This window comes from Telmatherina bonti, assembly GCF_933228915.1.
Source record: "Telmatherina bonti genome assembly, chromosome: 14".
Classification (NCBI taxonomy): domain Eukaryota; kingdom Metazoa; phylum Chordata; class Actinopteri; order Atheriniformes; family Telmatherinidae; genus Telmatherina; species Telmatherina bonti.
Window position 1 is genome coordinate 18,873,613 of NC_136612.1, and position 18,681 is coordinate 18,892,293.

The following is an 18,681-nucleotide window of genomic DNA, read 5'->3' on the forward strand; positions in this document are numbered from 1 at the left end:
ACAGCAAAGAAGTCTCTCTAATGTGTAAAGGCTGTGTTATTCCTCCTGGACCTCAGTACCTGCAGGAGCAGCTGGTCAGCTGACCTCAGAGACCTAGAAGGCGTGCAGAAGTGAAGAAGCTCAGAGAGGTAAGATAAAGCACAGCTATTTAGACACTTTAAAAACAAATGTAAGCCTGAACACATTAATCTTTATATAAAAAAAACTACTTCTCCATATAAATACAAACATTAAGGCATAAAAGTTATACTGTTCACAAAGACAGTGTTCTGTGTTAGTAAAATAACAGTTCCCTCAGTTCACCTCGAGTTGTGACTTTTCTTGTCTCTCTCCTGCCTCACATCCCCCTCATTACCCTCTTCTCTTCCTCCTCCTCCTCCCTCTGGACTCTACCACTCAAGCGTCAAACAACCAAATCTAACAAACTGATAGCCTACATCATTTGATATAATTTGCTGTATTGTTTCAATTTGCTGATTTCATTTGTGAAATGACAGAAATCTACTATAGTTAATGTTTATCACTTAGAAGCTGCTTCAGCGTTATAACCTGTTTTCTATCCACCTTATCATCTGTTCCTGTGCTCTTTTCCCTCTCTCTCCATCTTCCTCTGTGTGCTGTTGTTAGTGTTATTCAAAAGATAAACTAAACCCTATGTAGGATTTAAAGTGTAACCTGGGACATTAACTGATCCACAATTATAAGCTATATTGTGAATACTCTGAAAAATGTTGCTTAGGGGAAATGTTTGAACTTAGTAGTTTACTCTAATCTATCTATCTATCTATCTATAAGAATACTTTCCCAGGTTTTCCAGAAAACTATTATGAAAACTACTTAAAGAAATGACAAAGCAGCTCGTCAAAGAGGCTGTGTGAAAAAAATATAAGTAACAGCAACCTAACTTTCGACCTCTTTATAAAGGTAAGAAACGCGTTTTGTCTTAGGAACTGTACTGATGGACATGTTTCAGTAAAAATGAAGGACAGATGAGATTGCTTTTGCTTTTTAGTTGCGTTTCCCTCCCTTCTCAGTGCGTCGTGTCTGACGTCACGTTGACGCAAACACACGGTCTTTTTCTTGCAGTAGGTCTAGCCTAGTCGTGTTTAGCTATGGTGTTTAGCTTCCTGCTTACCGCGGCTGATTTCACCTCGACTTCCGCTCTTTTTTGGTGTCGTCACTGTCTACTCCTTTGCTATTGGGCCTAGTAACGAAACGTAAATTTTCCGCGCTTTTAGAGGCTAAAGTTCACAAATTAAAGAAGAGTGGCGGGAGCTGTTGTCAGTCGGGGGCTCTTGTTAGGAAGTGGTTTTGTAGGTTCTTACAGCTTCACTGCAATTGCCTCTGACGCCACTACATTTAGGTAAGATTAGCCAAAGCGCGAGAATGTTTAGTTTTATACCGAAGATATTTAGCTATTGTAGCTTGTTTTGAAGCATAAAGAGTTGCCCCTGTTTTAACGAAATTAATCACGTGTCACACACAACCCTTACCGCCGAATCACTTAAAACGCTTTATGCTTAGATGTAAGTCTGTAATGGACAGTGCTAGCATGAAGAGGTATTTTCAAAGTGTGTTTGGGAAAAGTTGCTAGCTGCTATGCTTAATGGTGATGCCATCTGTTATGCGAAACTTGCAGCTGTACGACAGATGCACAGGCTTTGAACTGTGGAAAGACTTCCTGATTTACACTTTATTAGACGCAGAACATTAATTTTATTCCATTTCAAGCAGTTGCAGTTATTTATTTTATTTTTTTTTATCCTTGATGCAATCAAATAATCACCGATTGGCGAGATGAAAGCTTTCAAATATCTTTATTGATCATTTGCTGTTTGTTTCCTCGACGTGTCCACGCTGCCTGTTTTTACTGTATTATGGGCAGTTTCTTTTAATTATTGGCAATGTCCTCCTTAGCTAACCCCGTGTCCTCACCTTTTCTTTTTTCTTCTTCTTCTAAAAAATTACCTGAAGGTATGGATTATAAACGACGTAATGGTGGGCCTTTTATGGGCGGCCAGTCTCAGGCCAAGAAGGGTAAAATGGCTGGAGAATGGGAGGACAGTCCATCCCAGTTTGAAGAAGAATTGTCAATGTTTGACGAAGCAGACATGGATTCAGAGGAGATGGAGGGGCAGGCAGGACATGATGTCATTCCAGTGGGTAAGTGTGTATCTGAGAAAACCAGATAGAAATATTAGGGTGTGTAAACTACGGAAACTGGTTTTAAAAAATGTTGGTGGTCCAAGTTTTTCCACTATATCTATAACTTTAACCACCTGAAATACTACAGTTTTAGTGTAACATTATGACCAATATATAGTCAAGACATTCACAGTAATAATGCATGTTTGTAATTATTGTGATAAAATGTTTGACTTGATAACCAGATCAGCCTTAATGGCTAAAGTTATAATCCATTCATATCCAAAGTAAATGTAATGAGTGTTATCTGTGGAATCAGGTTAACATCCATCTCAGACACCAACTTCACTGGTGCTTCAGCCTTCTCCAATCGTTCTTGTAGCTCAACCACCCAGACTCATGGTGAATAACGCTGTTTTGTATTTAACTATGCTGCATCTCTTCTTTCTGTCAGGTGACCTATTCTCAGCAGACCTAAACCCTCGTTGGCGACGGCCTCCCGCCCCCTCACTGAACCCATCCTCGGATACCTTAGTATTCCAACAGATTGATCTAGACTATTACTTGGGTAATAATTAACACAAAAACTTATCTTAAAATTCAGGCAAATGCAGAGAGTCTAACGGTGAGATTAGAATTGATCTCGCTTTTTGTCATGTAGGTGCATCAGTTGCTGGTATGCCTGGTCAGTCGCAAGGAAAAGTACCAATCATTAGGATGTTTGGCGTGACAGACAGTGGGAACAGTGTGTGTTGCCATGTTCATGGCTTTGCACCTTACTTCTATGTTCCTGCACCCAGTGGTAAATTCTTGACTTTATTATTTCATATGCAATACTTTTCCAGTGCAAATAACCTTTAGTTTTATTAGTATTAGTTAATCATATTTCCCCAACATATTCTGTTGTCTGAAGAGTCACATATTTAATTCTAGTGAGAAATAAATTAATTCATTTCTATAGACACTACATTTTTCTCTTTTTCTGTTTCAATCTGGAAAGGGTTTACATCTGATTACCTGGGTGAATTTAAAAGAGAGTTGAACTCTGCTGTTCTGAAGGACATGCGCTCCAATAAAGACAACATCTCAGTCACAGTGTTGGCTGTGGAAATAACCCGCAAAGAGAGTGAGTACAAGTAATTGCAAATCCTATATTATTATTCTACAGTTGGGAGTTTATATTATTGCTATATTTCTTATAAAACTATTGTGGTTGATTTTAATGTTAAAAATATTATACTAAATGAACATGCTTCTATCAAGCTAGTGTAAGAATTGGTATTTTGCTGCTTGGAATAATGAACTAAAGGCTTGCCTTTCTTTTACCCTAAAGGCATTTATGGTTATCATGGAAAACGCAGTTTGGATTTCTTGCGGATTACCATGGCAATGCCTCGTCTCATTGCACCTGCAAAGAGGCTATTGGAACAAGGCTTTAAGTTTGGGCCCTTCCCTATCCAGAGTTATCCATCTTATGAGGCCAACATAGATTTTGAAATCAGGTATGTTTTTATTAGAGAATAAGCCAGATGGATATGTTTAAAAGACTAGATTCTTGAGAAATGCTCATTGTTGTAAAATCATCAAGCATGCAAAGAAAAATGGTCTTTTATTAAAGTAGCAACAAAAGAAATTAATCATGCACATTTCTATGATAGAGGAAAAAGTGAATAAATCTATAACATTGCAAAAACATGTAGATCATATGTCATTGACATTAAAAGTACACCTTTATTATATATTCCAATTAAATGCACAAACATTTACATTTTTCATTGAAGTCAATTCATAATGAATGAAGCAACTTTGATAAACACAACTAATATTCTTAATAAATAGATTATGTAAATATGACGATAGTTATATCTCAGTCAAACCAACCTCCTTTGTCAGGTTTATGGTGGACAGCGATGTGGTGGGATGCTGTTGGATTGAACTTCCCAAAGACAAGTACCAAGTCCGTGAAGAAAAGAGCATGGGTCAAACAGATTCTCAGTCCCTCGGAAAGGTATGTTCACATTTGATTTTTTCCTCGATACATTCTGCTTTGTCATCTGACCAAATGGCTGCGGTTCGTCAGGAGCTAACTCTTCTTTAAAAACATTTTATTCAAGTCTATATTATCTGTGTTCATGAACGTCCACCCCTTGCATTTGCCCTGCAGGTCTCTTTGTGCCAGTATGAAGTGGATGTTGGATGGACCGATTTGATAAGTCATCCTGCAGAGGGAGACTGGCAGAGGATTGCACCACTTAGGGTTCTCAGCTTTGACATAGAGTGTGCAGGAAGAAAAGGTAGAGCTTTCTTCTCCTGCACGGTTGCTTTGCTGTAAACAAACCAACACAGCATGAAAACACATGACCGAATCATGGTTAAACCTGCTGAAAATGAAATGCACATTATTTACCTTTTGAGTTCACTTTTTTCTTTACAGGAATCTTTCCAGAACCAGACAAAGATCCTGTGATTCAGATAGCATCTATGGTCCAGCGGCAGGGTGAGACAGAGCCCTTCATTCGCACTGTGTTCACTCTTCAGTCCTGTGCCAGCATTGTTGGCTCTCAGATATTATGCTTCACTCAGGAGAAACAGCTTCTCCAGGTATACACCCAAACATGACGGCACTGATAAATGTCTAACTTTAACATGTTTGCTTGTCTTTTCTAACATGTTCTGTTTCTGTGTGAATAGAGCTGGGCAGAGTTTTTGAGAACAGTGGACCCAGACATCATCACTGGATACAACATTCAGAACTTTGACTTTCCGTATTTACTCAACAGGGCCGCTGCTTTGAAGGTTAGACAGAGCCAAATTAATGCAAAAGTCTGAAATTATATCAGTAATTGAAGCATAAAAACCTTTCCTCCTCTACTCGGCATTAATCTTTTTTTTCTTTTCAGGTGACCTTATTTCCTTACCTGGGCCGAATGCGGGGCGTTAAATCAGTTCTGAGAGATTCAAGTTTCCAGAGCAAGCAGATGGGCCGCAGAGAGAACAAGACCATCAACATGGAGGGCCGAGTTCAGTTCGATCTACTGCAGGTCAGTTTAATTTCTAACTTGGTTAATTAGGATGCAGAGGCTTTATTTTGTACGTGAGATGAGGTTTTTAAGGAAAAGATGGAAAAGTTCAACTGCAGTCTGATGAGGGTGCTTCTCTCAGGTTCTCTTAAGGGATTACAAACTGCGCTCCTACACACTGAATGCTGTTAGTTTCCATTTTCTGCAAGAGCAAAAGGAGGATGTGCAGCACTCCATCATCACTGATCTGCAGGTAAGACCCACTTCAATGGCTTTAATCAATCTATATTAACTCAGATGACTTTTAAGACTCCATGTTAAGATGAACTGGTCATTCTCTTGTAATGACATAAGACTTTAAAATAAATCTGTGTTGAAATGTTGGTTTTTTTTCTCATCAACTCCATTTTTCTCTGCCAAATAAGAATGGAAACGAACAGACGCGCCGTCGTTTGGCAGTTTACTGCCTGAAAGATGCCTACCTGCCCCTCCGTCTGCTGCAGAAGCTGATGTGTGTGATCAACTACATGGAGATGGCCAGAGTGACCGGTGTGCCTCTTACTTACCTGCTCTCAAGAGGACAGCAGATTAAAGTTGTCTCTCAGCTGCTGCGGCAGGTAAGGAAGAAGGAAAAGGATCAAAAAGAACATTTCTGCTTCTATTTAAATGGACTTGGAAACTAAGTGTGCATATATGTTAGGCTATGAAACAGGACCTGGTCATGCCTGTTGTGAAAACAGAAGGAGGAGAAGACTACACTGGAGCAACTGTTATTGAACCAGAGAAGGGGTTAGTCTGTGCTAGTGTGTAACCACACCGCTTCTGCTATGTGGTAAATAAAGACTTCTCGTATTCTTTTCCATCCTTCTCTTCTATGTAGATATTACAGCCTTCCTATTGCCACCCTGGATTTCTCTTCCTTGTATCCGTCCATCATGATGGCTCACAATCTTTGCTACACTACCCTCCTGCAGAAGGGCTCAGTGGAGAAACTGGGGTGAGAATTTTCTGGGTTTTGGTGTTTTGGTTATTAAACAATGAGCTGCTCTTAGTTTCATGCTCAACTAAATAAAATGGACATTAATAACTTTATTTTGAAGTATTTGTTCCAACTTCCGTCATTTTTGTATATTACAGCATTTTGCTGTTGTTTTACTTTTTCCCTGTTTATTCCTAATATCCTACTAGGTAAATGCCATTTCTATTAGTAGGGCTGGGATCAACTCTAATTGCCTGAAATGATTATATTTAATTAAATCCAATATTGATATTGGTTTGGTGGTGATATTGATATACAGATATTTTTGTAACACAAATTTTTATGAATATCAGACATTTTTAGAAAACTGATTTATAATACGTGGAGCCCGTTTACATGACCATCAAAATCAGATATCTGGGTGTAATCAGATAATTTTAGTATTCCTATATGACACAACTGCATTTACTTCTGAAATAAAATATTCAAAGTGTCACTGACTACATTTATCAGTCCATTATCGGATGTATTTCGGAGTATACGCGTGTAATGATGGCACTTTCTGTTATTTTGAAAATATTTGGTGGTTGTTTACCATGGCGAAGCCCACGGTGTTGTCGTTTGTTGGTGATGTGAAGTGGAATAAGCTGCTAAATAGTTCACAGGTGTTTCCGGTAGTTGATTGGAAAAAAAGAAAACATATGACACTCTTTTGAGGAAAGAAGCTGAATTTGGGCAAATAACAGCCTTGTCACAGCTATGAATACAATCCACCAGTAACCATTCATCTTCTTTATTTGTGAAGTTTCTAAAAGTTTATCTGCTTTGCATTTAATTATTTTTATATTTGTGTGCCCAGAAAGAAAGTCATTACAGGGACAATTATAAAAATCTAATTTTGACATAATAGAAAAGCTTATTTTTGGCAGGAAGCCACACAAACATTTCAAAAGTTTTTATATCCAAAGGTCTAGTCGCTTGTCTATTAGTCACATGAGAGTATGGTCACTGTTGTCTCCAGGCTAATTAAGTTATAATCAGTTCAGATCAATTCACAGATTTTTAAACCCAGCCCAATGTATTTGTTATATCCAGCCTACTAACAATTGTCCTCACTAGCTTTTGTTATATTTGTGTATGTGCAGCCTGTCACCAGAGGACTTCATCAAGACTCCTACAGGCGATCAGTTTGTGAAGAGCTCTGTGAGGAAAGGACTTCTCCCAGAGATCCTTGAGAACTTGCTGTCTGCTCGAAAGAGGTTTGAACTAGTTTAAATTATATTTAAAAAGAATATTGTCAATAATTTAAACTAGTTTGACAAATCCATGTTAATGAAAGAACAAAAAAAAAAAAAAATTGTTCAAGAACATTTTCTTTTAACATGCGTCGTCCTAGTAGAAGCTATAAAGGATTCAAAATGGCTACGTCAATGTCAGTAATATTTTGACCTGCATATCAACATAGTCTTAGTGTCGATGTTAACTCAGGATTTTCTGGATGTGGTGCTCCTCCTCAGATTTTCCCACTGTCTGTCCACAGGGCCAAAGCAGAACTAAAGAAGGAAACCGACCCATTCAAGAAGCAGGTGCTGGATGGCCGGCAGCTGGCCCTTAAAATCAGCGCAAACTCCGTTTACGGGTTCACAGGAGCCCAGGTGGGCAAACTGCCCTGCTTGGAGATCTCACAGGTGAGATTGATAACCAATGGAGATGAAAAGGTTGAATTCAGATTTGTGCTGTGTGTACTCTGTATCCATCTTTCAGTCAGAGAGGTTGTCCCAGTTTGAGTTACTGGTGCTGTTCATACTGTTGTGCACAGATGTGAAGTGGGAGCAGGAAGTGTAAACAGCAGAGATGTAGAGTAAAGATAAGCATTTTAAATGGAAACCACAAAACAGGTGGAGAAAAAAAATGTTGTTTTATTTCCATGTTTTGACAAGTTGACATTTGTCTTCAAAATTATTTTATGCACTAAATAAGAGAGTTTCCTGATCTGTAATGGCAAACCAATAAAAAAAAAGTGCCTAAAAGCTGAATGTTATCAAAAGCCAACAGGGTCCAACTGTGTTTGAGAAGGGAAAAAACCTCATTTGTGATGTCATTTATCGATGCTTTTCTAACTTTATTCACTTAATCCTCTCACAATGCAAGTACACAAACCAGTAAATGACATAACTGTGGCTACATTAGGCTTTTTAATTTACCTTTATTTACACTACGCATTTTTTCCAGCTCATGACTTGTAATGTGGTTTATACAGTTGCACTTTGCAACATCTCAGATGATAAATTTCACAAAACATTTATAATTTTGTCTCATCCAGAGCGTCACCGGTTTCGGACGACAAATGATTGAGCAAACTAAACAGTTGGTGGAGTCCAAGTACACAATTTCCAATGGTTATCAAGCCGACGCCAAGGTGAGGAATACACCCTGATGCCTTCCACTGAAACTGAAGTTAAATTTCCTGTTTGTTTCCTTTTCAACTATTTCCATCTTATCAGGTAGTTTATAGATATACAACTGTGCCCAAATGATTTATGTAAGTTCATTTGTTTTTTATTTTTTTTCATTTACCTGTAAAGGTCATTTATGGGGATACAGACTCAGTCATGGTCAAACTTGGCGTTACGACTGTTAAAGAAACTATGACTATTGGGAGGGAAGCGGCTGAGTGGGTGTCATCCCATTTTACACCACCCATCAAGTTGGAGTTTGAGAAGGTACCATTACAGTCCAATTCATGTATTAACATATAACACAAATGATAATGATTTGATATGAAACAGTAAATATTGTTTTGCTCCTTTTTCGTTATTACATGCACATCAAATATGTCTCTAATGTGATCACTAGTTGACGTTTTTCCACTTTCAGGCTGCATGTGTAGACTTTCAGACGCAGTTGGAGAAACCTTTAATTGTAGATGAGTTTGGGATTTTAGCATTTATATCATACAGGCTATTTTTTTTTTCTATTCTACGTTAATCTTCATTATAACTTCACCTTTACATTTCCCTCATTTTTAATGCTTTAATATATCCAGTTGAAGTATCTTGGCTAAAGTCTAAATTCAACCTGGATTTGCAGTCAGATCCATCTTCAGGAACTTCCTGAAGCTGTGAGGCTTTCAGATTTAATAATGTCTTTTTAATAAGCTTTTTTCCAGTATGTATTTGTGATAGAATGATAGCTTTTAATACCTAAGTGTCTTATCTGCATTGTGTATTGTACTATTATTGAATACAATGAAGTTTATTTTTGCTTTATGCTATTCTCATTTATTCATTTTTATCTGCTACACTGGGACTGTCAGCTATGTTTAGCACAGCAACTTGTCCAGTGTGCTCTATTATTTTTAAATATATGTTTTTAAACGTTGACAATTAAATTTGTAGATACATATTAAGTAATTAAACAAGACTTTATTTCTGTAACCTCTACAGGTGTACTACCCATACCTGCTGATCAACAAGAAGCGCTATGCAGGCTTGTATTTCTCTTCAAGTGCAGACATGCATGACAAGATGGATTGTAAAGGCATTGAGACAGTTCGCAGAGACAACTGCCCTCTGGTGGCTAACCTTATCAATACTTGTCTGCAGAAAATCCTCATTGACAGGTACACATGCTCTTACTGCACCACTTTATTAACTCACTGGCTGCTAAAGACATCTGCTATAACAGTGGCTGGCAACCAGCAAGTTAAGTGAACAAAAACCATACTTTTCTTCTGGTTATTATGTGCTGAATAATATCACTAGAAATTGGGCAATTGATGCTTAAAGCTCTGTTTTATTTCTGATATTTTAGGGATCCCCAAGGGGCTGTAGATCATGCCAAAGAAGTGATCTCGGACCTGCTGTGCAATCGTATTGACATTAGCCAGTTGGTCATCACCAAGGAGCTGACACGCACAGCCCAGGAGTATGCTGGCAAGCAGGCACATGTGGAGCTAGCCGAAAGGTTTGACTTATCAGTAAAGTACCTCATATTCAAATAGAAAATTTCTATGTGCAAAATTAACTTTTAATATTGTTTTCCAGGATGAGGAAAAGAGATGCAGGTAGTGCCCCAAACCTGGGAGACCGCGTTCCTTATGTCATCATCAAAGCTGCAAAGGGAGCAGCAGCATACATGAAGTCTGAGGTGTGTAACATCAGCTGTGTCTGGAGTGATTGTTTCACTTTGCATCTGCTTTACCTCACCATACATATTTACTCTCACTGATGATCCTGTTTATTTCACCTTTCAGGATCCAATCTACGTGCTTGAGAACAATATTCCTATTGACACACAATACTACCTGGAACAGCAGCTGTCCAAGCCGCTGCTAAGAATATTTGAACCCATCTTGGGGGAGAGCAAGGCAGAAAACATCCTGCTAAGTGCGTCAACACACACACATGCAAACATCCTGGTCTGTCATGGCGCAGTTTTTATACAGATGAAATTAAGATCCACTTTCAGTGAGTGGAGAGAAATTTTAAAGCTAAATTTAGTTCAAATTTCATTCTTTAGTTTCACCAAAACTATCAGCTTGTCATCTGCTGGTTAATGGTGTGAAGAAATCTAATGGAACCAGTTTGGTGTTATTAATGATATAGCAACCAAACCATGTCAGCTGGTTTTCAGGCAAAAAAAAGGAAAAAGGAAGATATATATATTCATTTTATGATGGTCTTTTTCTCCTCTTCCTCCAGAGGGTGATCACACGCGCTGTAAGACTGTGTTGACCTCTAAGGTTGGAGGCCTCATGGCATTTGCTCAGAAGAGAAGCACCTGCATTGGCTGCCGAGCTGTGCTGAAGACGGATGGTATGTGTTTTGTTTTGGGTCCTTTCCCCCTTGCATTTATTTGTACTTTTAAGTTTAATAGATGTTGAATATTTCTTGGGATAGATATGCTATGTAATTATTTTTCTGGTTTGGAGTCTTGAATATATAAAGTTTAATGTCATTTCAGCTGCTGTGTGTGATTTCTGCAAGAAGAAGGAGTCTGAACTGTATCAAAAAGAGGTAAACATGTAGCTAAAGGATTTTATTATTCACATAATCTTAAATGGCTACTTAGTGTCAGTCATTTCACCCTTTTTAGGGGGTTTTCAGGGCTTAGAAATGATCTGTTAAATTCTACTTCTAAGCTTTATTTATCATTTAATTTCTAACAAGTTAACATCCGTGTCATACAGATTTTTCACCTGAACACATTAGAGGAGAGATTCTCTCGTCTGTGGACTCAGTGCCAGCGCTGTCAGGGTTCGCTCCATGAAGATGTGCTCTGTACCAGGTACACACATTATACTTGTACACACTATCAAAACCCATTTATTGCAGTATTACGGTAACACTTCATGCTTGTTCCTCTGCAGCCGAGACTGTCCCATCTTCTACATGAGAAAGAAGGTTCAGAAAGATTTGGATGACCAGAGCAAGCTGGTTTCTCGCTTTGGATGGTGAGATAGAGAAGTACCGATAGCTGATGAACTTTATTTCTAAGTACCTTGGACTCTCAGCCTTACATTATCTTTTGGTGCCTGTAAAAATGCATATACTTCTTTTTTTTCTATTGTTTTCTAAATAAAATGCTGTGGTTTCTTTTTGTAAAATAAAATGCGGTAGCAGTCAATCTCTTTTGACCTCTTTTTCAGATATTAATAATTCTTAAAACAATTGTTGCGGGAAGTGGGGAAAAAATGCCGTCATTTGCAGACAGGAAGGTGAACCACAGCCGTCAGTCTTGGTTAACTTGCACATACAGCTGAACATTTTGGACTCGTCAGTCTTAACAGCAAAAGTTTCAGAGATGAAAAGAGGAACTTTGTTACGTTTTAGTCTTATTTTCAGTCAGACTTAAAACCACATCCCTTCTGTTTTAAATGTGGATAGGAATAAAACACTACCAGTATATCATTCTTAATGGTGCAAACTGTCAAGATTTGTTTATATTATATACTCAGATCAAGTCTAAATGCAATCAGTTTTCTGCTTAATAAAGTGTGAGATTATCGTATCAGTCTTTAAAAGATTTTCTTTGGTTAAAGATGCAAAAGCTGCATAACTTTATTAAGTACAACAGAGTGCATTTCAGATTTTAAAGCCAAAATTGCAACATGGCTCAAATTGAGTATTTTATCAAAATATTTATAACTGTCTGCAGTCTATCCAGTTTTCAGATTTTGCAAAGTTTTACACCAGTTATGAAAAGTCTCCTGGTGAATACCTTGTAGGGAATCACTCAAAAGAAGTCCAGACATGATTTTAGTAATTATGCAAACATCATTTTAATGACAGGTTTTCGTTTTTACACTGGGGAGTACTTTGTTGTTTCTAGAAAAATAGTAAATTAACAATCCATTACATTTCATGTTATAGATCTTATGAAAGGTTAAGCACTGAAATGCTCGAGTGAGTATCCGGCTTCACATGATCAGATAACAATACTGGCTAAAACACTGGCTTCTGTGTGTTGTACAAAGTACCATGTGGATATTTCCAAACCACATGCTTCTGTGATAGTATCGTGCAACAAACTGCTCGGACCACCATGAAAAACACAAGAGACTGATGTGAAAGCTGCATTTAAAGCAGACTGTGAAATACATGACCATATGGGAGCAACGGAGCCGAGAATTCTAACGTTAATGTGAAGTGGTTAGAAGCATCTGATCTGACTGCTCTAATTATTCAGTGTCTGGTTCATTTATTTTTTAAAACACATTCCTGAGTAAACCTTTAAAGTGGAACTATGTTCTGTAATCCTAATATAATAAAACATAAGAGTAAAATGAATAAAGTGCACCTGGGAGTTTGGATGTGTGAGGCTCTGTAACTGGACATCCTGTGTTATAACAAAACATCCAATCTGAGGCTTTTTTTTTTTTGTTGTTTTTAAAGATAAAAATATGTTATTACATGCTCCAGAAGCCACAACCATCTGTTAAATGGATGTTGTCTAACCTTATGAGGTGTTGTGAGAAATCTGTCTTCACAGGGGAAAAAAAAAAGATATTCAAGCCATCTGGGGTTGTCAGATACTGAGATTTGTACATAATTGAGTTCCAGAAGATTTTTGGGGGATTGAGCTCAGTTCACCTGCGGTGAACATGGAGAGTTCAGTAACGCACATTTTCCTTAATGAAGAAATACTCTTTAAAAGGACCTGATATAAAATCTTGTGGCAACAGGCTTTTAGTAGAAGTGGACACAGTAATAAAAACAGATTTTGCCTCATCTGCTTTCCTGTCTGGAGGTGCTTGATGTCTCCATGGTGACGGGAAAGGAGGACAGTGTGAAACAAGTGCTCGGGGATGATGGCAGTGTGTCTACAATGCATGTGTTTGTTATAGTATAATGCAACGTCTCTGAGTACTCTTTTTGCTCTTCTTGTTGCTGCGGTTGGTCTCTTTGTATCTTCTGATCTCCCTCACTAGCGAATAGAAAGCTTCCTCTACACCCTGTAAAACAGTGAAGTATTAAATGTAGGTCATACTGAAAAAGATCCGTATCCAGATCAGGTCTTAAATGTTTTCAGAGCAACGCTGCAGATATTGCAAACAAATTATCTCAAGCCTCAATGTTAAATGCGGGCGTTCCCATTGCTCCGACGTACCTGTCTGGTTTTGGCGGAGGTTTCCACAAATGGCACTCCATAACTTCGTGCCAGCTCCTGGGCTTGTCGCGTCTCCACAGTGCGGGTACTCAGGTCACTCTTGTTTCCTACCAGCACCATAGGAACGCTGTCGCTATCCTTCACTCTATTGATCTGCTCTCTGAGACAAAAACACACAAAAAGACCTCAGAAGCTGATGCTGCACTGCTTTTAGATCAGGTGGTTAGTCATTGGTCACTGCACACCTCAAGTTAATACAGAATGTAATATTCAAAATCAAACTATTAAAAATGTCAAAGAAACACCGAGTTCTAGGGAATGTTTTATCTGTAGATGCATTATCACATCTAATGCTCTATAAAAGAAGCAGCGCTTCACTGAAACCAGATGAAGGGCTATCGCCACATTTGTGTTGATTTGTGTGATAACCAAGACCAGTTCATATCAGTCAGGAAATAGACTTTGCAGCCCACTTAACATGTTCAATAATCTTCATGCTGATATCCTAAAATGAAAATGTTAAGATTTGCTGTTTTTCTCCAAAAGTCTGTGACCTGTGACTTCAGATACCTGTATAGGTGAACATCCTCAAATGACTTTGTGTTGTTGATGGCAAACACACAGAGGAAGCCCTCTCCTGTCCTCATATACTGGTCCCTCATTGCACTGTACTCCTCCTGACCTGCAGTGTCCAGTATGTCCAACAAGCACGTCTCTCCATCAATCACAACCTGTTTTCTGTACGAGTCCTGGAACACAGCATTAATGTAATGACATACCTTCCAAGCATTGATCTATGATAGTCTGTTTTTTGTTTTAAATTATAGCAGTAGGGGTGGTAAAATCGAATAAAAAATAAAATAAAATTGAAGATCAGAATTTTTTGCTTTGCTATTTTATAATAGATTTTTTCTTTTTCAAATAAATAAAAATAACCTATTCTGAATTTTCTGTCTTTTTTTAAATTGACCTTTTTACTTGTCTTCTTCATTATACCAGCAGAATGATAGTCTGGCTACTGTGTTGTTTTTCCTAATTGAAATTAAGAAAAATGACTAGCAAAAAAAAGTTTCCCCCTTTTTTTTTTTTGTTTTTAGTCTACAAAAATCAGCAATATTGAATAATTGTGAAAATTGCAAGTTAAATCAGCACCCAAAAAATTGGAATGAATTGGGACAAAAGCACATCGTCACAGCCCTAAGTAGCGGTATGTTAAATAATGTCCTCTGCATTCATTTAACAGATTTACTTTTGCTGCATGGTGAATTTTAATGCGCTACTTTAAATACCAGCTATGGTGTGTAGTAATAAGATGACAAATTAGATTTATAATGACAGATTATCTTCTGTTTAATCATTTAAATGAACAAACAATTCAAATGTGAACTTAAAAATTCAATAAATAATTGATGGATGGATGAAATGAATGGAAAATTTAATTACTTAATTGTTGGACAATATTAAGGATCTGTAAATAAAAAGTAAATAAAGAAAGATAAAAACATATACATTTTATTCGACGCTTAAAAGAGCAACTGACTGTTTTATGCTGGTTTCTCACCTCGATGGTCGGATCATATTCGTCCACGAAGTGGTTCTGGATGAGCTGGATGGTGAGAGCACTCTTCCCCACACCTCCAGCCCCGACCACTACAAGTTTGTACTCGGTCATCGCTGCAAGGGATCAAAGCAACAGGTGAACAGCGTTGCTAAAAGCGTAGATTTCATAATCTCATTAACCCAGCATCAGGTGATCCTTTACAGATCTGCTCCTCTCCTTCCTGACAGGACGAAGAGACTGACCCAGATTTATTTTTTGACGTTACATGTTTAGTTAAGTCTTTATCATTATCGTATCGACTTGAATGACTATTGCTTGTTTAAAAAACACAAAAGCCCAAGAGTGCTTACCTTTGTGTGTGTGTGTGACTTGAGACACAGTAAAATGATTGCTGAATTTACAATGGACGAATGAAATTAGCTTGCTACATAGCGTTAGCTCGAGACGACTTCCTAGGTTAAAACACTTGTAGAAACACTTCAGTATCTGTCCGCTACTTGCCAGTCAAGTCAGAATAACCTCTGATAATTCAAACTGAATATTTGTTAAGATGCTGGGGGGGAGGAAACCCTGTATTTTTAAAGTTATAAATAAATTACAAGCCCAAATTCATAGGAGCTACTACTTCTCCATTATGGTTCATTGTAAGCAAAGCGTTTTTTTCTTTTTTTTTTTTCTTCCCTTTTCTTTTTTTTCTTCTGCCGTTAATCCGTATATATTATGTCTATGCGTCAAACCACCAATGAAATGGCGCGTTGCAGACAGGCATTTCTTTTGTCCTATCGCCGCAAGGTTTTAGTTCACAACCCCGCCTACGTGTGGCGAATACATCCAATCACAAACAAGTAAAGTATTAACTGTACACAGCTTTCTAAATGGTCATCATTCTATTTTTCAGCTTTATTGCATGTCGGAAACGTAGTGGTAGATTTTTTAATTTAATCTTATAGTAGCTAATTTACCATGGGCCACTGGCTATTGTAGTAAAACCCATAAACTTTTGCTCATTGATAAAGATTTCTGCTGTATATTAAGTACTGATTTATTATGAAAGCGCTGACCGGAAAATACTTTTGATGACGTGTATAACTTGACGTGAAATGATTATTTAATATAAATGGGTAAATATTAACAGAATTAATTTTTGTATTCTGAAAAAAAAAAACCAGATCTTACACAGCTTTATAACAAGGATAGTTTCAGGATTAGAAAATGATTATTAGATTCTTAATTACCTACACCAAATCAACTTGTAAAAATGGAGAATTTAAACAAATCTTATTTTTACTGTCTAAAAAGTACGGAAATAAGTTGACTAATTAACTGATACAGAAGTTTGAATTCTGACCATAATCTACACAATTAACTGGACACCCCACTTACAAGAACAGTTTACACATGTGTACTGGGGGTTTTGTTGATTGTAATTTGGCTTCATATCAGGAGTTTGTGTTCAATACCCTCTTGTGATCACATGGCAGAACTGCAACCATATTTAATTTGTTGTAAGCGCAGAACCAATAACAGCAAAATTCACATTTTGTCTGAGTCGTGTTGATCAAACCTAACAATAACAGCAGTAAAACCATAGAAACAGATCTATTAAGATTTATTGCGTCAGGGCCCATTATTTGTTGACAACAATGGTTAAAAACATATTTCTTGAACGCACAATTTTTTTTTTTATCATAAAGTGGGGTTATTTCTCTATTCTTGAATAAGAACAAACTCATTTTACTGGCTGCGAGAAACAGGCAAAAATGGTTCATTTTTCCATGTTCTCACCAAAAGTTACCTGCATTGAACTGAATGATGACTCTTTACTGTCCTCTTGTGGCCACACTTTGAACTACAAGAGTTAAATCTCTTGAAAACCGTCAGTGTAGACATGATAACACATAATTACTTCCTGTAATTATTTTAAAATAGAACTCTCCACTTAATTATATAAATGGAAGCAAAAATCTGCATATAGACAAAATCTATCCTGGAAGTTTTAAAGATTCGCAAAAACAGATAAAATAAAAGAATTATGAAATTTGTTCAAACCTATAAACCAAATTGAATCAGTTGCAAATAGGCCCAAATGTTTCTTATAATGCACACCTCCAATTAAAAGACAAAATATTTTTATTGCAAGCTGCTCTGATTTGGACCCATAAATGTTCACACAACAGGCATCATGCTCTACCCTCTGCTTTATCAACCTCACTTTCCTTGTTTGTGACGTTTGGTGTTTCAGCCTCACGCTCCCACTGAGTGCATCTGCTCTTCTATCTAATCTTTGCCTAAAATCACAGAGATAATCCTGCATCCATCTGTTCTGAGAGAAAGAGCGAGAGAGGGAGCGAAAGACAATGTGCTCTTCGTGTAAAACACTAAACACCAATTTAATGTGTCATCATAACGTAGTAGGACCTACAGTATGAGGGATAAATCCACATGGTGATGCAGAAATACTGACATCTTCTTCAACTGCTTAAATCTTTATTTTACACAAGGTAATCTCACATGTACAGTTTTTACACATAAAATTCTTTCCACATTTTTACATGTTCGAATATGTTCATATCCTTTTTTTTTTCCTTTTTCTTACTCTTTTTTTTTTTGTTTTTACACTGATTCTCATCAGACAAGCAAACATTTCTTTAAGAGAGGCAAGGACAACATTGGAACAGCCATAAACTGAGACAAAGAAGAAACTCGATTAAAGATACACTGATACAACACTTAGAAATAAAATCGTTCACAGAAATAATCATTCATGTCTTGAAGATATTATACTCAAAACAAAGTGGTAATTTACCTAACTCACATTTCAAAATGATATCCTGTTTCACCATTTGACCTTCATTTGAATCCAGTACATCCTTTTACATTCTTTTTCCCACAAACAGGATCTGAAAAAGAGCCATCCATTAATGTACCTCTAGAAATCACTGTGTTAGCATGACCTGGAAATTCAAGCTCAATGCCAGAGTTATGTGTGAGTGTGTGAGTGCATGCATGTGTTGTTCTATGAATATCTATTCCGTGCCTCGAATAAAAGGAATTGCACTCTGCAGGTTGCATAATAAGACAACTCCTATGCTGGAAAATCCCTCCATTACCCAGCTGTCACTGCATCAAGATGAAGAAGGTGCTCCTGTGCAACTGGCCAAAACTCAACATATTCTCAAGTATTGTTTGCTTATAAGTTCTTATTCGTCCCGTCCAAGTGCGACAATGGATTCAGTCTTCAATTACTATAAAAGAGTGTGTCACCATTCTCTCTGCACTGGTGCACCTGACTGTGCTTGCATTAAATGAACTCTTTGTGCATTGTGAGTAAAAGAAAGACACGGCAGGCAGGATTCTGCACAACT

At 37.4% G+C, this 18,681-nt stretch overlaps 2 protein-coding genes across 2 annotated transcripts; one reads left to right on the forward strand and one right to left on the reverse strand.

The window, feature by feature from the left end:
• Positions 1-1,249: 1,249 nt before the first annotated feature.
• pold1 (polymerase (DNA directed), delta 1, catalytic subunit) lies at positions 1,250-11,618 on the forward strand. Its single transcript, XM_079253561.1, has 27 exons — positions 1,250-1,363; positions 1,975-2,163; positions 2,600-2,713; positions 2,807-2,947; positions 3,146-3,271; positions 3,479-3,647; positions 4,039-4,153; positions 4,310-4,439; positions 4,580-4,746; positions 4,837-4,941; positions 5,046-5,186; positions 5,308-5,418; positions 5,591-5,782; positions 5,866-5,954; positions 6,046-6,162; positions 7,290-7,403; positions 7,685-7,832; positions 8,468-8,563; positions 8,730-8,867; positions 9,591-9,766; positions 9,958-10,110; positions 10,191-10,293; positions 10,400-10,532; positions 10,848-10,961; positions 11,110-11,162; positions 11,336-11,433; positions 11,516-11,618. The coding sequence occupies exons 2-27, from the start codon at positions 1,977-1,979 to the stop codon at positions 11,601-11,603; spliced, it is 3,318 nt and encodes a 1,105-aa protein (XP_079109687.1). The 5' UTR covers positions 1,250-1,363; positions 1,975-1,976; the 3' UTR covers positions 11,604-11,618.
• An 822-nt stretch (positions 11,619-12,440) lies between these two features.
• Positions 12,441-15,959, reverse strand: LOC306765985 (GTPase KRas). The gene is made up of 5 exons (XM_079253553.1): positions 15,667-15,959; positions 15,317-15,429; positions 14,326-14,504; positions 13,756-13,915; positions 12,441-13,600 (listed from the first exon to the last, which is right to left on the reverse strand). Exons 2-5 carry the CDS (start codon positions 15,425-15,427, stop codon positions 13,487-13,489), a joined length of 564 nt encoding a protein of 187 aa, XP_079109679.1. The 5' UTR covers positions 15,428-15,429; positions 15,667-15,959; the 3' UTR covers positions 12,441-13,486.
• Positions 15,960-18,681: the final 2,722 nt, after the last annotated feature.